General features: G+C 41.6%; 1 protein-coding gene across 1 annotated transcript in view; it reads left to right on the top strand.

Moving 5' to 3' along the window:
* Positions 1 to 326: 326 nt before the first annotated feature.
* epha6 (eph receptor A6) overlaps positions 327 to 22,230 on the top strand; it is a 171,289-nt gene continuing 149,385 nt past the window's right edge. Inside the window, exons 1-2 of the mRNA XM_084162398.1 lie at positions 327 to 957; positions 10,530 to 10,594. Of these exons, the coding sequence (XP_084018524.1) occupies positions 879 to 957; positions 10,530 to 10,594 (144 nt within the window). The 5' untranslated portion in view covers positions 327 to 878. The remainder of the gene's footprint in view (positions 958 to 10,529; positions 10,595 to 22,230) is intronic.

Raw genomic sequence — 22,230 nt, 5'->3', positions numbered from 1 at the left:
GAAGACATATTCATTTGAAATTTAGGATAGGCCTACATTATATTGCATATTACATTTCCTTCGACAAAGATAATTTGCAATTCAAGTCTACCTGGAATAGCAGTAACAACACTGGCCATCAATAACCTGAAGAAATACTATTGTCCAGTCGATAACACACACACGTTGCTGGCTGCCATGCACACTGCCATTGTGTTGTCAGCTAACACCCTCTAGCGCCGGGCGCCCTGCACAAACGCTCTCTCCACTCTGCAGCTGTACTCTGTCGTTAACGGGAGTTTTACCGTTGTCTGCTGCAGCAGTCAGTACAGGCTGGCACGGAACGGGCTACAGAGGCACCACGCGTGCTCACACCGACCAACTGATACCGCGCCACTTGAAGTTCGGAACTTTCTGTCACGAACCACATCCTGGCGTCTTACATTTCCCGCATGAAGGAATCACGCATGCACTTGGATGAAACCAGGAAATAAGATAATGCAGCTGAGGAGGAATGTTTGATTAGATGTTTTGTCAAAACAGTGAAATACAGGAGGCTCCGACACGGAACGCAAAGTTTTCATGATCTAACAAGTATTTTGTCGTTGAGCATTGCTCTAGGAATACGGTATATGGTGGTAAGCCTACATTTCGTCTTGATTTTAGTTTTTGCCGCCGTGTGAACTTCACCAACCTTCCTCAGCTCTCTGCCGGGTCATACGATGGATTTCCTCCAGTACAGCCGTCTGTCAGCTCTCTCGAGCGGGGACTGGATGTGAGGAGGGTCTGGGGAGAGGAGACGCTTCGCTTGGAATCTAAAGGTACTTTGTGACCAGGTTTCTTCTCTTGGATAGTCTCCTGCTCGGCGCGTTGCTGGGCAGTCTGTGGATGGTACAGAAATGACTTTAGGAGAAAAACTCTGCCTCGTTTTCCTCTTTCTGCGGATTCTCTTCACTCCTTCCAGCCACGGCAATCAAGGTGAGAGATTTTATCTGCGCTGACTTTGGAGAACACTTAAAAGTTTAATATTATCCTAAATTAGTTGACATGCATATTTATTTATTGGGTAAAGGCTGTCACACTTGTGAAACGTGTGTCGCAGATGCTTTCCTCATTCCAACCGGGTCAAAATGTAGCCATAACACAGTAGCCTAAATCAAAGATTACAGTTGATCAATAGCTTATAGATACTTAATGTCAGCCTACATTCTTAATTGAGACCAGCACGAATGCTTTTCCAAATGCATGTCTGCGTTAATAATATCTTGAAAATAACACGCAGTTTGATTTTGAATCAATGTGTACCCACGGCTAATCAACTGTTCATCATGTGGTGAAAAAAAGACTGGGAGGACAACAACCTACCAGTAAATAACGCACGGAGCTCTTTTTTCGGCGCAACGGACGCAGGACTGTGACTCCGTGAGAAGTTGACAACCTGGGGTGGAAAATCAATTAGGCTACCTATCTACGTCCTTCAATTACTAGAACCATACATGGTTTGACATGAGGTTCACAAATTTACAATACTTATCCAGTCAAAATAAGCCCAGTTATTTTTAAAAGCAGTGGCTGGATTTAATTCAGTAAAGACTGAGGTTAAACATTTATTTGAGGCCATACTATACCTTAAAACTACAGATTCCTTGGTCCAGGCAGATTGATTGTCTCAGGTGAATTGAGCCCTCAGCAGGCGTTTGGATCCCATTACTGTTTCATTCTGCTACATTGACCTGCTGCATTACTGCAAACCCAATAGGAATCACACCAGATAATGAAATCACCCTTTGGTTGCCTTTAGAGGTGAATCTATTTACTTTCTCTTTTGATATGATGTTGTCTTTGTCTCTGCTCAGCTGCTGAATGTGGTTATAGAAGCTCAGGTGTGTGTGTGTGTGTGTGTGTGTGTGTGTGTGTGTGTGTGTGTGTGTGTGTGTGTGTTATCCCTCAGGTTTAAAATAGTCCTATTGATTCTACAGGGACACAGAGGGATGTGGCCCCTAGGTTTTATTTGATTGTTCTATCAGTTCAAAAAAAGGGATACTACTCTCTCTTCTTGCCAGCCAGGTGCTACATAACAGCCCCAGTGTGTGTTTGTGCTGCTGTCACAGATTGAATGATGATTGAGTTGATGAGTAGTGTGTCAGCTTTCCAGTCAGCCCTATGGTGTCTATCACATTGACTTCTGGGGTGTTGTATTAGGCTGCTTCCAGCCTCTGTCCGGGGTGCTGAAACCGTTTCTCTGCACTGTGTGTGTGTGTGTGTGTGTGTGCCTGAGTGTATGTGTGTGTGTGGCATCCAGTGGCATCCAGATGGATGTGTGTTTCTCACCTGTTGTAGTTGGATTTAGAGGCCTTAAGACGTGTCACACTTAATCAGAAAACAGCTCTACAATGTTGTTTTTACTCTGCCAGACAAACGGCATTATGCTTTTAAAACCCATGTGTCAAATGTTGTATACTTCTTTGAACCAGGCGAAGCCGAGCGCTGTAGATTGGGGATTTCACAGGCACAATTGGGCTTGATGTCAGCTGAGATGAGAACAATGAAAACCAATCAGTGTCCTCCTCCCTGGCTGGGAGACGCAGAATGCAGCATGTCAGACAACCCTCACATCAACACTGGTGTTCTGCAGGGATGCAAAGAGTTATTTATCTTTGTTTTAACAGCCAGGCTGCCAAAAAACCCAATGCAGCTCCAACAAAACTCCCACAGAAATAACAATAACAGTGAGTACTGTATAGAGAAATCTGAAACTTGGCAGTATTTGTGTAGTAGGGCTTAGTTAGTAAGGATTGGCTAAATTAAATAAATTGCAGAGATTCTGAGAAGAATTTCAGTCCATTGTTATACCATTGTTGTACAGTGTCCCCAAACTAAAGTGTTGATCCTTTTAAATGAGGCAGGAGATCCCATGGTTCACTGGCTCCTGCTTTGCTGCTGGGCCCAGACACCCCTCCAACCTCTCATTAAAACAAGACACATTTCCCCACAAGGACATTTTATCCCCATTTTATCTGATCTTATTTGAGCAGTTTGGTGCCCATAAGGACAGGTCCCCATCCCAAACTACTAAACCCCATCCCTGATAAAGTTGGGTTATCAGTGCATTCATCAAAAGCCTGTCTCAGTGGCGCCACCTGCAGCTGGCTCTGCATGGAATCTAGGCGGGAGATGGTATATCTAACTATACAGGGTCCGAAATATTTACCTCAATGGTTAATGTTTGGATATTGTATACCATAAACTGATCTTAGATCAGTGATTAGGAGCTAGGTGTGATATGTGTTCTGGTAGCGAATGGGCTTGATGGTCTCTCAAGTGTGTTGAGATGGCTTCTCCTCAGTTTGACACACGTACATTCTTCTTGTTCCAACACTATTACAATCCAGCCCTGATGTGTCAGTAAATGGCCCTCTAATGAAAGGTTGCTACATGTCTTTTTGTCCTGTCTGTGTCAAGCCTGTCGTGTAACTGTCATTTAGGATCAGCACGGTGTTATGAAGCCATGGCATTCTGCACACAATCTTTCTATTCTGGACAAATCTGAACTGTAACCGTCCCTCACTGTAATGCTTCATCTGCTACTCTGTGGTAAATTCTCATTAAAAGCCCTTAATGTATCTCATGGTGCCAATATCTGATCTAATTAGCTTCTAGTTCTGATTTGCTTGGCCACAGTTCTGACATTAAGATGTTAAATACTGCTCTGATTCATCTTGAAGGAGTAGGAATGTGAGCGAAACGTTTTCCCCACCATGCCTGTCAGCTTGTCTGCTATAGATAGGGTTTAATTTCACACCACTTCCTATCATCTGAACAGATCACAGAGCTTTGTTTTCACCACCAAATGTAAATGCATTATCTTTCTACCAAATCAATTTTCCCACACCTCTCTTCGTCTCTGAAAATGTTATTTGAATCTTCTACTATAGCTGCTATTTACTGCCAAAGTGAATGGTTAAGGTAAGGGTTAACTGATTAATGGTTAGGGTTAGGGTTGGCAAATGGATCCTAGATTGATCTACTAATGTCACTCCACACACCTGGTTTTAAAGACGGGACAGAAACTAGCAGACAGTCCCCAGGGACCAGCGCTTCCATCCTACAAAACAGATTCATAAGCAGGCCCTGTAATGTTCTATTAATACCTCACTAGAAGTCCTCTGGGAACACTGCTGCTCTAGGCAGGGTCCTTCAGGTCCCACTGTCTACTGGGAATAAACTACACTATACTGAGAGAGAGGTTGTTATAGAACACACGTGCACACACACAAATGACTGACACAAAAGTAGATACGCATAAACACACATTAACATTTTCATTATGCATAACTGTACAGAAGAGGGGAATAAAACAATCCAAACGTTTATGAATAAAATCTTGAACTCCTATGCCATTATCCAGCTAAGCTCTACCGTCTGCCCTGGTGTAGTACATGGCACAGGCTGGATAGGCCTCAGGAGAGAATCATAAAATTGAAGGAATGGCTTTCAACAGCTACCAGTCAGACCAGGCTAAGCTAAGAGCAGTCGGTTTGTGGTTACACTGAGATGGAGTTGAGACCATTATAGGGTTGAGTTGCAGAAAGTGTGATGAATATGGCCAGTGGTTAAGTATAGCTTTACACTGGGTGAGAAATGGAGCTTCTACACACACACACACACACACACACACAGTGCCAGTGGTCAGGAAGGTATGGATTCCCAGTGTGTGTGAGAGCGATGGAGCCAGTGTAATAGTGTCCATTAACACCACTGTGTTACACTGTTAATGGCACTACACACGCTACACAAACAGAGCAACGGAGCGTCATATACGGTCCGTTCCAAAAATTCAGCTGCACAAAAGTACGTAGAACTACGCAGAGAGCAAAGCAGACAGAGCTCCGTTTGCGTAGTGTGCAGAGCCCTTTAGATAAGCCTTCTCCTGGACTAAAAAAGCAAGGGCGAAGCAGCAAGTGAAAGTGCTTTTTAGTCCACTATTGATGGATTAGCTGCCAGACTACAGTGTTTTCGCTGTGAACTAACAAACAACTTCCTGCTAAAAAGTTTGAAAGAATAATGAGATTTGCATTATTTAGTGTTTTTATTTGCATTTATATAGAGCTTTCCTTAAGGCTCATTGCATTAGTGTATTGAGGTATCACCCTATCCCTGAAGAATAAAGAAATAAAAAAAGGAATTAACCTAGGAAGTTGTGCTCATAAGACACAGCATTTCTCTCGTTCTCTTTCTCTCACACACTTTCTCTCTCTCTCTCTCTCTCTCTCTCTAACTCTCCCTCTCTCTGCGCTCCAGTAATATTGTAGTGCTGTGTTTTTGTCTGTGATATCAGTCAAGTATACAGTATGTATTTATAATATGCCATTTCTATAATGGTATTATAAAGGTCAGGAATATTTGTTATTTCTTTACTTGAAACACTGACACTTCACTAGCAGCAGTATGGCTTGTTTTTACCAGTCTTTCACTTATACATGCTGTATAAGCTCCTGGAGAGCTACTGTACTGGGGGTGCAGGCTTTTGCTCCTACCCTACTCTGCCTCATACAGTATAGTGCTGCATTTCATATAGTATAGCTTTCATTTAGTACAGCTTATCAAGCTGTGTACTTAGCAGCTTTCCCATTAACATGCTGTACATACAGTACCTTTTCATGTTACCATTTATAGTTCCTATGTCATCAATATGTTCCCAACAGGTTCTGATATACCCCCCCCCTCCTCCTCCTCCTCCTCCTCCTCCACTTCCATCTCTTTATTTAATATATGTGAATGAGCGCTCAGGGGAGGCTGATGAGACATTTGTTTAACCCTTTTCACTTGTGGGAATTGGCCTATATGGATAGGGCTAAGTTTAAATGTTTCTTACAGAAGAAATATGAAATGCATATGCATAAGCATGGTAGCAATTGAAAGGGAACAGTTGGGGAAATTATTAGACCAAAGTTGAGGACACAACCGTTCACTTGACACAAGACTGAATCCAAACATTACACTTGATTTTATGTGCATTTTACATTTACTGTACTTTTCGCCACATTTGTTGATAATGAAATCTGAAAAGACTGGATACATTCAGTATCATGATAAGAATATACCTAGAAAATGTGGGTTAGGTGCAACATAAGACAAGAAAATTACAAGGGTTTGAGTGAGAGGACTAACTGGTGTCTCCAAGTCCCCACACAGGAGAGCCAAAGTGTGCACAGTTCCTATGTAATTTCAATGCAGATTTATGACTCAAAGAAGAGTCTATATAACTATAAGGTGTTTTTCTTTAGCTCTCCTAGCTGTGCTGTTGAGGAACTAGAGCAACCACACTTGTAGTTGTTTTGTTTGGAACACAGCCCTGCATCCCCGCCATCACACAATTACTGTTGTTGTTTACGCAATCCAATAACGGCCCATTATAAATCGCAATCTGGGTCAAGTGGGCATAATTTGAAAGCTTGTTCTTTTATCAACATGACTAGCTAAGTTATAAAATATGATCTTACAGTATTAGGCTTTCACAAGGCAATTCAGAGAAACAGATTGTAATTTTATTTTGGTGCGCATAGAAAGGAGTCGTGGGCATACAGGTGCGTGTTCCGCAGAAAATGTTCTTCACAATAGACAAACATAGGCTCATTATGTTCAGAACAATCCAGGGTATGACACAGTGGCGGTCGATGCCGTTTAAGATGAGGGAGGATTATACTTTTTTTATTAGCATGGCCTTACTTCTATTACAGCATATTGGATGACTGTCATTCATATTCCATTCACCCAGCTCAATGTAACATTTATAGGTTTAGGCTACTACATGATACTCAAACTTTCCCTATACCCATCATGAGGTTGCTACAACCTATGAATGAAAGTTTACAACGTAGGTGCACGGGTAGAGAGAACATTTTGAATAATCAAGATGACAGACAGTGACACATTCAATATCGCCATACACACTCTTACCTTCATCTAGCTGATCTAGGGTGTAATCATTAGTCCAACATTTGCAAACGAGAGTTTCTATTGGATAAATTCAGGTATGTTTATCCCCTTTCGTTCTGCTTGCTTCCGTTTAAGAAACCTTTTTTAATAGAACGGCGGAATGAATACACCCCTGATCACATGCAAACACAGTTCACTTTCATAGCAGCCACATACAAGCAGCATGACCACTTTGCTTGTTAATTCGTTCTTACATCTACGCGCTCTCCTCCTCTCACCTTTTCCCTTTGCTTGTGGACTTCAGTGCACAACATATCAGCTGTCTGTGAACAGGTGAAAAAGCTTTCCAAGCCAAATCTTCATATAATGACTGCTAACCGCTAAACACAGCCTACATCGTTGTCAACATATTACCTAACGTCATAGTCAACATAGCTAATATAACTAACTCGTTTGTAAATCTGCTACAATCATGCAGTACATGCAGTTACACCGGTGGGCCCCGGTGGCAATAAATTAATAAAACCAAAAGCTTACCTTGACTTGGAAGAGTTCCTGTGTTGGATAGTCATAGCCAGTTAGCTAACATAGCATCCCTCTCTGTTTGAGCCTGGTGTTTGTGTAGGCTGAACTAGTGAGTGAATGTGAAAAAAATACAACAAAATGTAGCTAGCTCTTTCTCTCTCGCTCTCTTGCTTCTCCTTCATTTTTTAAGAAATGAATTTGTTAAACTGTTCAACTATTGTCTTTCTCTCTCTTTGAGTCAACTACTCACCACAATTATGCACTTCAGTGCTAGCTAGCTGTAGCTTATTCTTTCAGTGCTAGATTCATTCTCTGAAGATTTGATTGGGTGGACAACATGTCAGTCCATGCTGCAAGAGCTCTGATAGGTTGGAGGACATCCTCCGGAAGTTGTCATAATTACTGTGTAAGTCTATGGAAGGTGGTGAACTATGAGCCTCCTAGGTTTTGTATTGAAGTCAATGTATCCAGAGGAGTACGGAAACTAGCTGTCCTCTGACTACACCATGGTGCTACCCTACACAGTGCTGTAGCAGTGCTGTTGAGGCTACAGTAGACCTTCATTGCAAAACAGTGTGTTTTAATCAATTATTTGGTGACGGGAATATATTTAGTATAGTTTTATCTAAAAAAATGATAACTTTCTTAATGTTTCATTATTTTTATTTTTATGAAATTCACTGAGGAGGATGGTCCTCCCCTTCCTCCTCTGAGGAGCCTCCACTGGTATGACGCCATGTCATCTTGTAACTGTACATCAAACATCGTGATCATAAACGTTGACACTGTATATGACATGGAAATGTGAAGTGCACATTTGCCTCACAGGTGTTTGGCTTGCTTGTATGACATCAAATCAGTATTTATTATTATCCTCAACACCTCATCTTTCAAAATGCACTGAGTTCTCTTAATTTACAGTATTTCCCTCACTTCTATAAATTATTCTATTATATACAGTGGGGTTTGAAATTATTGGATCCATTGAAAAAACCTGTGGTTTGAATTGAAGAGGGCAGTCCATAAGCGCAGACGAAGGATATCAAGGATCTGGAAAGATTCTGTATGGAGGAATGGTCTAAGATCCCTCCCAATGTGTTCTCCAATCTCATAAAACATTTTAGAAAAAGGCTCAGTATCGTTCCCTTCGCAAGGGGAGGGTGCTGCAGTATTGGAAACGGTTGGCAATAATTGTGACCCGTATCTTTTAAAGATTTGTTTATTACTTGTTAAATAAAATCTCTTTCTCTGAGGAATTGTATTAGAATAAAATAATACACATTGTCAATTTTTTGGAGCATACAATATAGCTCAGTATTTGTATAATTTTTTTTTTTTTTATAACATTTGGTTTTTTGTTCATCTTCATCAAGGGATCCAATAATTCCGGAACTCACTGTATGTTGTATAGACTGTGTTTTCTTTTGAACTTTGAATATGCACTGTCTCACTTAGCATAGATCATACAGTAATTGCCCTACAGTATACAGGAAAATCAACGAACACACACACTAAACTCTGGGCCCAGAGTTCTACGCTACCTGCTGGCTTGTTTGATAGATACAGCTTTTTGGCATATATCTTCATATTGTAGCAGAGAAGCTTCAAGTATCCCTAAATGTCTGCATTCTTGGTACCTGCTTTTAATGCTTTTCTTGCCACTGTGCTTTTGTTGACATAGATAAATTCATCCAGGCTCTCCATACCGTAACAATGGTGGTTGTGCCACAGCCCCTTGCCTGATCCAGAGCAGATGGTGTATTGTCTGTCACTGCAGTGTGGGGGTCTGGCTGCTGGGGGGCTGACTGCTAGGTGGCTGGCTGCTGGGTGGCTGACTGCTGGGTGGCTGGCTGCTGGGTGGCTGGGTGGCTCACGGGACTGTGGAACGGCGGATGCAGTGAAAAGAGCATTTAGCTTATTATGACCGACACATATGTGGCAGCACACCGATGTCTTACAGCCTGCACCACACACACTGACAATACACACACAGGGTCATAATTGTCAGAAATGCTCTGTCAAATATACTGGCTTGAAACTCATGCATGGGAATTCTCCCTTTTCTGATAGTGTACGGTAGGAACAATGTTGATGCTTCTATATTGTGTTAAGGTTATTTCAGCTCTAGAGAAGAGACAGAATAATATGCAGATCATTTTAAAACAGATTCTTATAAGATCCAGTGTTAATGTATGAAGCTGAAGGTAACATCTCTTATCCTTCCACCCTCTTTTCAGAGTAAGGGAGATTATTATTCAGTTATTATAAAAGTGACGTTTGTTTAATGACATTCCGATCCTAAATTATTAAGCCTACTGACCTGGGAGGGACTGATAGAGATGGAAAGATGTTTTAGAACTATGTTGACACAGATTCAAGTTCACAGTATTGTCAGCCTGGAGGAGGTGAACTTGTAATATTGACAAAGTGATAAGCGTCAATATATTAACCCTGAAATGTCCTCCTGACTTTCACTCTCTCTTACAGTCAAATAGTATGTAAAGACTGCTTTCACAATCACAAATAAAGTTACCAGTATTTCGATGTATTTTATATCAGAAGTCTCAAGGACATGTTTTGTCTTTCTCTTACAGTCAAAGCTGTCAATAGAATCTATCAGAATCAACGCTAATTTGAAAACAATTTGCATGCTGTATCTACTGTATACATAATGTACATGAATTACAGTGCCCCATTCACGTTGAATAGCCGGATATTACACTGAAATGGTTCAGGACCAAGAGGCGGGTTATTTGTAATCTTATCTCTGGGGACAGACAGGAAGTCCTTATTGTCTGAGCAAAAGTGAAAAAAGCCTGTGAATGGGAGAGGATATGAGGGATAGAGAGACTGTTGACAGCAATCTGACTGCAATCTATCAGGGCTAAATTGTGTTGTTCAGCTCTGAAATGATGCTAAACTAAAATGGACACGCAAATATTCATCTGGGGGAAACTCATTTTTGTTAAGATACGGAAGTCTAAATGAGAATTTATGAGCAATATTTCAATTACCTGATGCAGAAACAGGGAGGTATGTATATCAACATTATGCTAATGGTTGTGGTCTCTCCTTTTCTGTTTCAGTGGGACTGCTGGACACCACCTCTGTTTTGGGAGAGCTGGGATGGAAGACCTATCCCATGAATGGGGTAAGTGTGTGTGTGTGTGTGTGTGTGTGTGTGTGTGTGTGTGTGTGTGCTTGCACGTGCGTGCGTTAGAGCTGGGACGATAAACTACAATTTATCGACACAGACCATACCGGTCACTTATCGCAGGCATTTTGCTGATATCGTTCAGTACGATAAGTAGCCTATACTAGAGAAATGTGAAGTTTGAAATGAAATAAAATTGTGAATATGTGTGATTGTTAATGGCACAATTAATGGCTACAACCATCAAACAAGTAGTAGTAGTTTAAAGGATAATTTAAAAAAAACTTGGTGCACATTAATGTTATTTACTTATCGTTCTATTTATCGCTGTCACATCAATTCAGGGAATTTATCGCAATATGGATTTTTGTCCATATCGCCTCGCTCTACCGTGTGTGCGTGTGTGCATGCATGTGATTCACTGCTGCTCCCAATTATGTGTGTTTTTTTGTGGACAATCCCACAGTTTATTTAAAAACATCATGTCTTGGCTTGATCAATACCCAATCAATCATATTGATCAGAAGATGTGATAACAACTAATAATGATCTGATTCCCAGGTCTGTTGTATTTCCAGACTTCTAGAGAGAGCGAGGATAGTGAGTGAGATAATTAACACAGGTCTCGAAGGAACGTCTCACAATCTATTTTCAATTCCTTCCTTCACTCAGTGGTGTAAAGTACTTAAGTAAAAATACTTTAGAGTAGTTTTTTGGGTATCTGTACTTTACTTTACTATTTATATTTTTGCCAACTTTTACTTTTACTTCAATACATTCCTATAGAAAATAATGTACTTTTTACTCCATACATTTTCCCTGACACCCAAAAGTACTTGTTACATTTTGACAGGAAAATTGTCCAATTCACACACTTATCAAGAGAACATCCCTGGTCATCCCTACTGCCTCTGATCTGGCGGACTCACTAAACACAAATGCTTTGTTTGTTAATTATGTCTGAGTTTTGGAGTGTGCCCCTGGCTATCTGTCAATAAAAAATAAAAATAAAATGTGTGCCGTCTGGTTTGCTTAATATAAGGAATTTTAAATGGTTTATACTTTTGATACTTAAGTATATTTAAAACCAAATACATTTAGACTTTTATTCAAGTAGCATTTTACTGGGTGACTTTTACTTTTACTTGAGTCATTTTGTATTAAGGTTTCTTTACTTTTACTCAAGTATAATAATTGAGTACTTTTTCCCCCACTGCCTTCACTCCCACCTTCAATTCCCACTTTATATTAAAGGGCCATATAAAGTTATAATGGACTCTTTCAATGTGACTGAAAATAAATGATTTGGATTTGTTCACTGTGGGATGTCTGGAACGAGCACGGCTGGGTCTAGCGTGAGGTGGCTGTCGCTTGTGGGTGAATAGAGTGGACGGCTGACTGTCCATTCACACTGGGTTATGACAAGAAGACCTTGGTCTGTTCAGATTAACTATTGACAAACTGTTTTCCTAGTAGCTCTTTAACTCTTCTCTCTATCCTCTCCCCTCTGTCTCTCTATCCTCTCCCCTGTCTCAGAGCCTCTCTAGTTTGCCCTTCTGGGGGATCCTATCTGTGCCTCTGTATTTCTGACACTTTATCTATCTTCACCTCTCTGAAAGGTCCTCTGTCTTTCTATGTCTACCACCCTGTCTCTATCTTCTCTACCCCTCTGTGTATCTCTCTCTACCCCTCTGTGTATCTCTCTCTACCCCTCTGTGTATCTCTCTCTACCTCTCTGTGTATCTCTCTCTACCCCTCTGTGTATCTCTGTCTCTCTCTACCTCTCTGTGTATCTCTCTCTACCCCTCTGTGTATCTCTGTCTCTCTCTACCTCTCTGTGTATCTCTGTCTCTCTCTACCTCTCTGTATCGCTGTCTCTCTCTACCTCTCTGTATCTCTCTACCTCTCTTTGTATCTCTGTCTCTCTCTACCTCTGTATCTCTCTGGCCATGTCTGCTATCTCTTTGCTCTGTCTGCTGGTGTCAGGAGAGGAGAGGGGATTACATCATGTAGGTGGTTGTGACAGCCAGAGGCAGCAGCAGAGAGAGAGAAGACCTGTCCTCTCTGCTGCTTTGACTCCATGATTAAGCTGTCAGACCCCTCTCCTCTGTCTCTTTCTCCTCTTCCTCCTCTCCTCTCATCCTTTGCTGGCCCCGGAAACCAGTTTGCCGATGAATATTTAACACGGCAAGGTAAGAGGGGCAGACGGAGAAAGGGAAGGAGGTCTGGAGGGAAGAAGGGAGGTCTGAAGGGAAGGAGGGAGGTCTAGAGGTGGGTAAAATAGTCTGAATCCCTCGCTACCTGGCGGAAGAGAGCAGCTAATCCCCTGTTTAATAGACAAAGTCAGATATCTGAGCATGGCAGGTCGGCAGCAGCTAGCTTCCACACGTTATCATACCAGGACATTATAGAGCATGGTTATGCATACCTGTGAGGAACTCTCTGTCTCTACATGCTACAGGATGGTCATACATGCTTTTTGGATGAGTTCTCCAGGTCTCTGGAGATATCAGGTGTTTTGAAGATGAAATTACTGGCACACTGTCTGACTCATATATATATATATATATATATATATATATATATATATATATATATATATATATATATATATATATATATATATATATATATATATATATATATATATATATATATATATATATATATACAGTGAGGGAAAAAAGTATTTGATCCCCTGCTGATTTTGTACGTTTGCCCACTGACAAATAAATGATCAGTCTATAATTTTAATGGTAGGTTTATTTGAACAGTGAGAGACAGAAAACAACAAAAAAATCCAGAAAAATGCATGTCCCCCTGCTCAAGGAAGCACATATACAGGCCCGTCTGAAGTTTGCCAATGAACATCTGAATGATTCAGAGGAGAACTGGGTGAAAGTGTTGTGGTCAGATGAGACCAAAATCTAACTCTTTGCCATCAACTCAACTCGCCGTGTTTGGAGGAGGAGGAATGCTGCCTATGACCCCAAGAACACCATCCCCACGTCAAACATGGAGGTGGAAACATTATGCTTTGGGGGTGTTTTTCTGCTAAGGGCACAGGACAACTTCACCGCATCAAAGGGACGATGGACGGGGCCATGTACCGTCAAATCTTGGGTGAGAACCTCCTTCCCTCAGCCAGGGCATTGGAAATGGGTCGTGGATGGGTATTCCAGCATGACAATAACCCAAAACACACGGCCAAGGCAACAAAGGAGTGGCTCAAGAAGAAGCACATTAAGGTCCTGGAGTGGCCTAGCCAGTCTCCAGACCTTAATCCCATAGAAAATCTGTGGAGGGAGCTGAAGGTTCGAGTTGCCAAACGTCAGCCTCGAAACCTTAATGACTTGGAGAAGATCTGCAAAGAGGAGTGGAACAAAATCCCTCCTGAGATGTGTGTAAACCTGGTGGCCAACTACAAGAAACGTCTGACTTCTGTGATTGCCAACAAGGGTTTTGCCACCAAGTACTAAGTCATGTTTTGCAGAGGGGTCAAATACTTATTTCCCTCATTAAAATGCAAATCAATTTATAACATTTTTGACATGCGTTTTTCTGGATGTTTTTGTTGTTATTCTGTCTCTCACTGTTCAAATAAACCTACCATTAAAATTATAGACTGATCATTTATTTGTCAGTGGGCAAACGTACAAAATCAGCAGGGGATCAAATTATTTTTTCCCTCACTGTGTATATATATGTGTGTGTGTGTATGTACAGTGCATTCGGAAAGTATTCAGACCCCATGACTTTTTCCACATTTACGTTACAGACTTATTCTAAAATGGATTAAATTGTGTTTTTTCCAAATCAATCTACACACAATACCCCATAATGACAAAGCAAAAACAGGTTTTTAGAAGTTTTAGCAAATTTATAAATACAAAAATTGAAATATCACATTTACATAAGTATTCAGACACTTTACTCAGTACTTTGTTGAAGCACCTTTGGCAGCGATTATAGCCTCGAGTCTTACATTTGACATTTTAGTCATTTAGCAGACGCTCTTATCCAGAGTGACTTACAGTTAGTGAGTGCATAATATATACAAACAAAGGTTTCTGTACCAGATATTAAGTTCTGATTTTCTGATGTATCAAATACTTATGTCATGCAATAAAATGCAAATTAATTACTTAAAAATCATACAATGTGATTTTCTGGATTTTTGTTTAAGATTCCGTCTCTCACAGTTGAAGTGTACCTATGATAAAAATTACAGACCTCTACATGCTTTGTAAGTAGGAAAACCTGCAAAATCGGCAGTGTATCAAATACTTGTTCTCCCCACTGTATATATATATTTTTTTTTTACTGGCCCCCCGTGGGAATCGAACCCACAACCCTGGCGTTGCAAGCGACATGCTCTACCGACTGAGCTACAGGGGACAAACACCATCATTAAGTTTGCTGACGACACGGCGGTGGATGGCCTGATCACCGACGACGATGAGACAGCCTATAGGGAGGAGATCAGAGACCTGGCAATGTGGTGCCAGGACAACAACCTCTCCCTCAACTTCATCAAAACAAAGGAGCTGATCGTGGACTACAGAAAACGGAGGGCCGAGTACTTCAATTTCCTCGGTGTGCACATCACTAAGGATCTATCATGGTCCACACACACCAACACAGTCGTGAAGAGGGCACGACAACGCCTCTTCTCCCTTAGGAGGCTGAAAAGATTTGGTATGGGCCCTCAGATCCTCAAAAGGTTCTACAGCTGAGAGTATATTGACTGGCTGCATCATCGCTTGGTATGGCAACTGCTTGGCATTCGACAGCACGGCACTACAGAGGGTAGTGCGTATGGCCCAGTACATCACTGGGGCTGAGCTTCCTGCCATCCAGGAACTCTCTATACCAGGCGGTGTCAGAGGAGGGCCCTAAAAGTTGTCAGACTCCAGCCACCCAAGTCATAGACTGATCTCTCTGCTATTGCACAGCTAGCGGTACCGATGCACCAAGTCCGGAACCAACAGGACCCTGAACAGCTTCTACCCCCAAGCCATAAGACTGCTAAATATACTGAACAAAAATATAAAAACATGTAAAGTGTTAGACCCATATTTCATGAGCTGAAATAAAAGATCCCAGAAATGTTCCATATGCACAAAAAGCTTATTTCTCTCCAATGTTGTGCACACATTTGTTTACATCCCTGTTAGTGAGGATTTCTCCTTTGCCAAGATAATTCATCCACCTGACAGGTGTGGCATATCCAGAAGCAGATTAAACAGCATGATCATTACACAGGTGCACCTTGTGCTGGGGACAATAAAAGGCCACTCTAAAATGTGCAGTTTTGTCACACAATACAATGCCACAGATGTCTTAAGTTTTGAGGGAGCGTGCAATTGCCATGCTGACTGCAGGGATGTCCACCAGAGCTGTTGCCAGAGAATTTAATGTTCATTTCTCTACCATAAGCCACCTCCAACATCATTTTAGAAAATGTGTCTGTATGTCCAACCGGTGTCACAACCGCAGACCATGTGTATGGCGTCGTGTGGGCGAACGGTTTGCTGATGTCAAAGTTGTGAACAGAGTACCCCATGGTGACGGTGGGATTGAGCAGGCATAAGCTACGGACAACGAACACAATTGCATTTTATCTATGGCAATTTAAATGCACAATGTCGTTTTAGAGATTTTGGCAGTACGTCCAACCTGCCTCACAAGCGCAGACCACGTGTAACCACGCCTGCCCAGGACCTCCACATCTGGCTTCTTCACCTGCGGGATCATCTGAGACCAGCCACCCGGACAGGTGATGAAACAGGAGATATCTGTCTGTAATAAAGCCCTTTTGTGGGGAAAAACTAATTCTGGTTGGCTGGGCCTGGCTCCTAAGTTGGTGGGCATAGCTCCCAAGTTGTTGGGCCTATGCCCTCCCAGGCCCACCCATGGCTGCACCCCTGCCCAGTCATGTAAAATCCATAGATTAGGGCCTAATGAATTTATTTAAATTGACTGATTTTCCTTATATGAACTGTAACTCAGTAAAATTGTTAAAATTGTTGCATGTTGCATTTATATTTTTGTTCAATATAGTTAGGCAAATAGTCTGGGTAGCTATTTGGTTAACTATCTGCATTGACCCTTTTTGCACTAACTTATTTGACTCATCACATACGCTGCTGCTACTGATTATTATCTGTCACTTTATTCCTAGTTATGTGTACATATCAACCTCAATTACCTCGTACTGCTCGGTACTGGTACCCCGTGTATGTAGCCAAGTTATCGTTACTCATTGTGTATATATTATTACGTGTTTTACTTTTCCACTATTTCTCTATTTTATTTCGCTCTGCATTGTTGGGAAGGGCCCGTAAGCATTTCACTGTTAGTCTACACTTGTTTACTAAGCATGTGACAAATAAAATTGTATTTGATTCCCTAAGTTTAATAAAATGTTGTATGTTGTTGAATTCCATTTTAATGTCTGGATTCCGTGATTCCGTCCGCGTTCTCCGCATGGCAGATTTTATAGGGCTCTACGCATGGGTAGCACGTAGGAAATCAACCTAAAACTGTGGTTAATTCACTGCTACGGACGTGTTTGTTGTGATTATCAAAGCTACCTGGGAATATTTTTTAATTAAAGTGAAAATTATCAATTAATGAATTGTGCCTCAGCAGCCCCCCATCACTGGAATACACTGGCTAATGAACAGGCGTCATCCAGGCTTCACACACACACACACACACTCACGCATACACACACCCACACACACATTCACACACGTGCACACACATACACACACACACACACACACACACACACACTGGGTGACTGCAGAACCATATTTACATTCTGTAGCAGAGATCCAGCCTTGTTAGTGGACATCCCACTACAGTTTTGACTGGCACTTTGATAATTAGCGTATTATTCTGCATCAAATGTACAGCAAATCCAGTTTTTTTATTATCCCATTGGAAAGGGATATGTAGAAGATGAATGTATTTGTTCAATGAGCTTACAGAGTCTGGAAATAGATTAATAATTACAAAATGTACTCAAATTCACAATGAGCTTACAGAGTCTGGAAATAGATTCATAATTACAAAATGTACTCAAATTCACAATGAGCTTATAAAGTCTGGAAATGGATTCATAATTACAAAATGTACTCAAATTCACAATGAGCTTATAAAGTCTGGAAATAGATTCATAATTACAAAATGTACTCAAATTCACAATGAGCTTATAAAGTCTGGAAATAGATTCATAATTAGAAAATGTACTCAAATTCACAATGAGCTTATAAAGTCTGGAAATAGATTCATAATTACAAAATGTACTCAAATTCACAATGAGCTTATAAAGTCTGGAAATAGATTCATAATTACAAAATGTACTCAAATTCACAAGTCAAGGTTTGGTTATTACCAACAAAATATCAGCAAGGGAGAAGAGGAGAGGGGAGAAAAGAGGAGGAGAGGAGAGAAAAGAGGAGAGGAGAGGAGGACACGACAGGAGTAATCTCTTGTGGAGAGATTTACGTAAACATAACTGGTAACGTAGAATCTTTAAGGAAGGAATGGGATGCGTGGGATAATGAGCAGCATTAGTTCCAGTGCTTTGGACAAATCACAGTTTTGCAGGTGTTGGCATTTTTTGAATTTCGGAAGGGGAAAGGACATTCAGGTGGAGTTCCTTGTTCTGCTTCCGCTCCTCGTTCTAGCATTTCTTGATCCCTTCTCTTAACATGTATGGACCCAGAACTTAATAGAACAGCTGACTAATTACACAATACTTATTAGTTCTGGGGTAACCGAGATTAGGACAGGAGAGGAGAAGGAGAGAGAGGACAGGAGAGGATGGAGGGAGGAGAGCTACGAAGAGGAGAGCATGAACGGAGAGGAGAGGATGAGAGCAAAGAGGAGAGGATTTTAAATGGGAGGAGAGGAGGGTATGTCTGATATGTCGTCTGTCTGCTCCACAATAAGCCCCTCTCAGCCCCAGCAGACAGACAGACCGACACTTTTGAAATATGCATGAGTAATTTCCCTGGAGTGGAGCTAGATAAACAGGCTCTGTTTATTTATTAAATTACATAAAGCAGCTTTAAGGGATTAAAAAGCCTAATGTTTTCCTTTGTTTCTGCTAAACGCCTTTCTAATACAGCTTTACACGGCTAGGTGGAACTCAAAGAATAATGGTTGTGTCTCCTAAAGAGAAGCACTAATCCCATTTACATCTGTTCTAGTTGTCAGCTGTTGCTAGAGGCAGGGATACCTTCCTGCAGGGGAAAAAACTGGGTTACATAACTGAGTTTACACAACATTGGCATGCCTTTGTGACAGACTGGGTATTAAACCTGGTTCACCTGTGCAACACAAGACTGTCTGATGTAACACTGAGCTGAGGCCTATAGGCATTAGCACATGGAGCTAAAGCAAGTCTTCCAGTCTCAGGCAAGGAGACTCATCACATGAGCATGGTTCCCTGAACTACAGTGAGGGAAAAAAGTATTTGATCCCCTGCTGATTTTGTACGTTTGCCCACTGACAAAGAAATGATCAGTCTATAATTTTAATGGTAGGTTTATTTGAACAGTGAGAGACAGAATAACAACAACAAAATCCAGAACAACGCATGTAGAAAATGTTATAAATTGATTTGCATTTTAATGAGGGAAATAAGTATTTGACCCCCTCTCAATCAGAAAGATTTCTGGCTCCCAGGTGTCTTTTTATACAGGTAATGAACTGAGATTAGGAGCACACTCTTAAAGGGAGTGCTCCTAATCTCAGTTTGTTAACTGTATAAAAGACACCTGTCCACAGAAGCAATCAATCAAGATTCCAAACTCTCCACCATGGCCAAGACCAAAGAGCTCTCCAAGGATGTCAGGGACAAGATTGTAGACCTACACAAGGCTGGAATGGGCTACAAGACCATCGCCAAGCAGCTTGGTGAGAAGGTGACAACAGTTGGTGTGATTATTCGCAAATGGAAGAAACACAAAAGAACTGTCAATCTCCCTCGATCTGGGGCTCCATGCAAGATCTCACCTCGTGGAGTTGCAATGATCATGAGAACGGTGAGGAATCAGCCCAGAACTACACGGGAGGATCTTGTCAATGATCTCAAGGCAGCTGGGACCATAGTCACCAAGAAAACAATTGGTAACACACTACGCTGTGAAGGACTGAAATCCTGCAGCGCCCGCAAGGTCCCCCTGCTCAAGAAAGCACATATACAGGCCCGTCTGAAGTTTGCCAATAAACATCTGAATGATTCAGAGGAGAACTGGGTGAAAGTGTTGTGGTCAGATGGGACCAAAATCGAACTCTTTGGCATCAACTCAACTCGCCGTGTTTGGAGGAGGAGGAATGCGGTCTATGACCCCAAGAACACCATCCCCACCATCAAACATGGAGGTGGAAACATTATGCTTTGGGGGTGTTTTTCTGCTAAGGGGACAGGACAACTTCACTGCATCAAAGGGACGATGGACGGGGCCATGTACCGTCAAATCTTGGGTGAGAACCTCCTTCCCTCAGCCAGGGCATTGGAAATGGGTCGTGTATGGGTATTCCAGCATGACAATGACCCAAAACACACGGCCAAGGCAACAAAGGAGTGGCTCAAGAAGAAGCACATTAAGGTCCTGGAGGGAGCTGAAGGTTCTAGTTGCCAAACGTCAGCCTCGAAACCTTAATGACTTGGAGAAGATCTGCAAAGAGGAGTGGAACAAAATCCCTCCTGAGATGTGTGCAAACCTGGTGGCCAACTACAATAATAATATGTCATTTAGCAGACGCTTTTATCCAAAGCGATTTAAAGTCATGTGTGAATAAATGTTTACTTATGGTGGTCCCGGGGATCGAACCCACTACCCTGGCGTTACAAGCGCCATGCTCTACCAATTGAGCTGCAGAGGACCACAAGAAACGTCTGACCTCTGTGATTGCCAACAAGGGTTTTGCCACCAAGTACTAAGTCATGTTTTGCAGAGGGGTCAAATACTTATTTCCCTCATTAAAATGCAAATCAATTTATAACATTTTTGACATGCGTTTTTCTGGATTTTTTTGTTGTTATTCTGTCTCACTGTTCAAATAAACCTACCATTAAAATTATAGACTGATCATTTCTTTGTCAGTGGGCAAACGTACAAAATCAGCAGGGGATCAAATACTTTTTTCCCTCACTGTACCTTGGTAACACTGCACAGTGAAGAAACTCCATAATTCCCTGGTTCCCTATGGAGACTTCTGCCTGCCTGTTATGGAGAGGAAGGTATTGTCCATTTCCTGCATTCTTTCAATGGCCTTCCCTTCCATCAGCCAGCCAACTGTGTGATGCAGCGACATGATAATACCCAGCCAGGTTATTGTGTTCCAACACAACACTGAGGCAGGCTAATCTGGATAAAACCTTGAACAAATCCCTGTGTCAGTCTGGACAGACACACACACACACAGTACAAATCACAATGTTAGTTTGGGAGTATTTAAAGGATTTCTCTGCATGTGGAGACAGAGTCCCACAGAGTGGAATAGGGTTAGTCTGCTAGAGGGATGATAGGATATACCAGGCAATAAAATCATCTGGTGACTGACACACACACACACACACACACACACACACACACACACACACACACACATATACAGGGACGTAGCTACATATGAAGACAAACATATTTGTTTACCTTTTCTTAATAAAATATTTTTTCTGCTAACAGATCCAGCTGTACGTATTAATTATAGTTTTTAATCCCAGTGCTGAGTAATGTGAGTTCTTATACAACAGGTGGGTGTAATCCTGAATGACGTGACTGTAAGTTAGCCATAGTTGGCTAGCTAGCAAACAAGGGATAAGAATGTTGCCAGCCAGTATGGCAATGGAACATTTAGAACGAACGCCTGGGTCGCGTCCATAGATACAGAACAAAAAGACTGAACAACTGGGTCGCGTCTCTGGCAACCGAACCGATAGAACGAACGACCAGCCGGTTTGGGTAGCAACCCTAGACTTGTGTCGGGACTATATCTTGTGGAAAGATGAAATACTATGAATAAATTCATCAAAATAACGTTTTTAATGAAAATATGTCAATCATTATTTGAATATGTTGGTAACCCGTTGTATAAAAGTGATAATGCCTTAGAAGCCAGTGTTTGGAGTATATAATGGCACAGCGTCTCAGGCCTAACAACACCCGTGCCAATATATCCTCCAAACACAGACTTCTCGGGCATTATCACTTAAATATGTTTTTAAAGTGTATAGAAATGCTGTAAATGAGTTTAAACTTTCTTAATATTTAGTGTGAGGTACTGTATTGTTCCATCCCTTAGATAATCGTACTGAGGTAGTATATCTGGGCCGGTTCTGCTGCTGCCCCCTACAGAGATGGAAGATGAAATAGTATAAATGATTTATCGTGTGACTGGCTTCTGACCTCTGCCAAGCTGTGTGTGTGCGTGTGCAACCTCTGTCATAACCAGCTGTAAACTGAGCCAGGGGAAGACTTAATTGGCTCATTTCTTGTCATGGACTCACCGGGCTAGCTCCTAATACACTCCCTAACCACCAGACTGATGGCAAGCTCTGTGTGTGTTTGTTTTGTGTGTAGCAGGCAGCGAGACATACTCTTAACAGG

This window comes from Coregonus lavaretus (assembly GCF_964263955.1).
Source record: "Coregonus lavaretus genome assembly, chromosome: 5".
Lineage (NCBI taxonomy): Eukaryota > Metazoa > Chordata > Actinopteri > Salmoniformes > Salmonidae > Coregonus > Coregonus lavaretus.
Note: the sequence above shows the minus strand (reverse complement) of the source record. Positions and strands in the feature narration are given on the sequence as shown.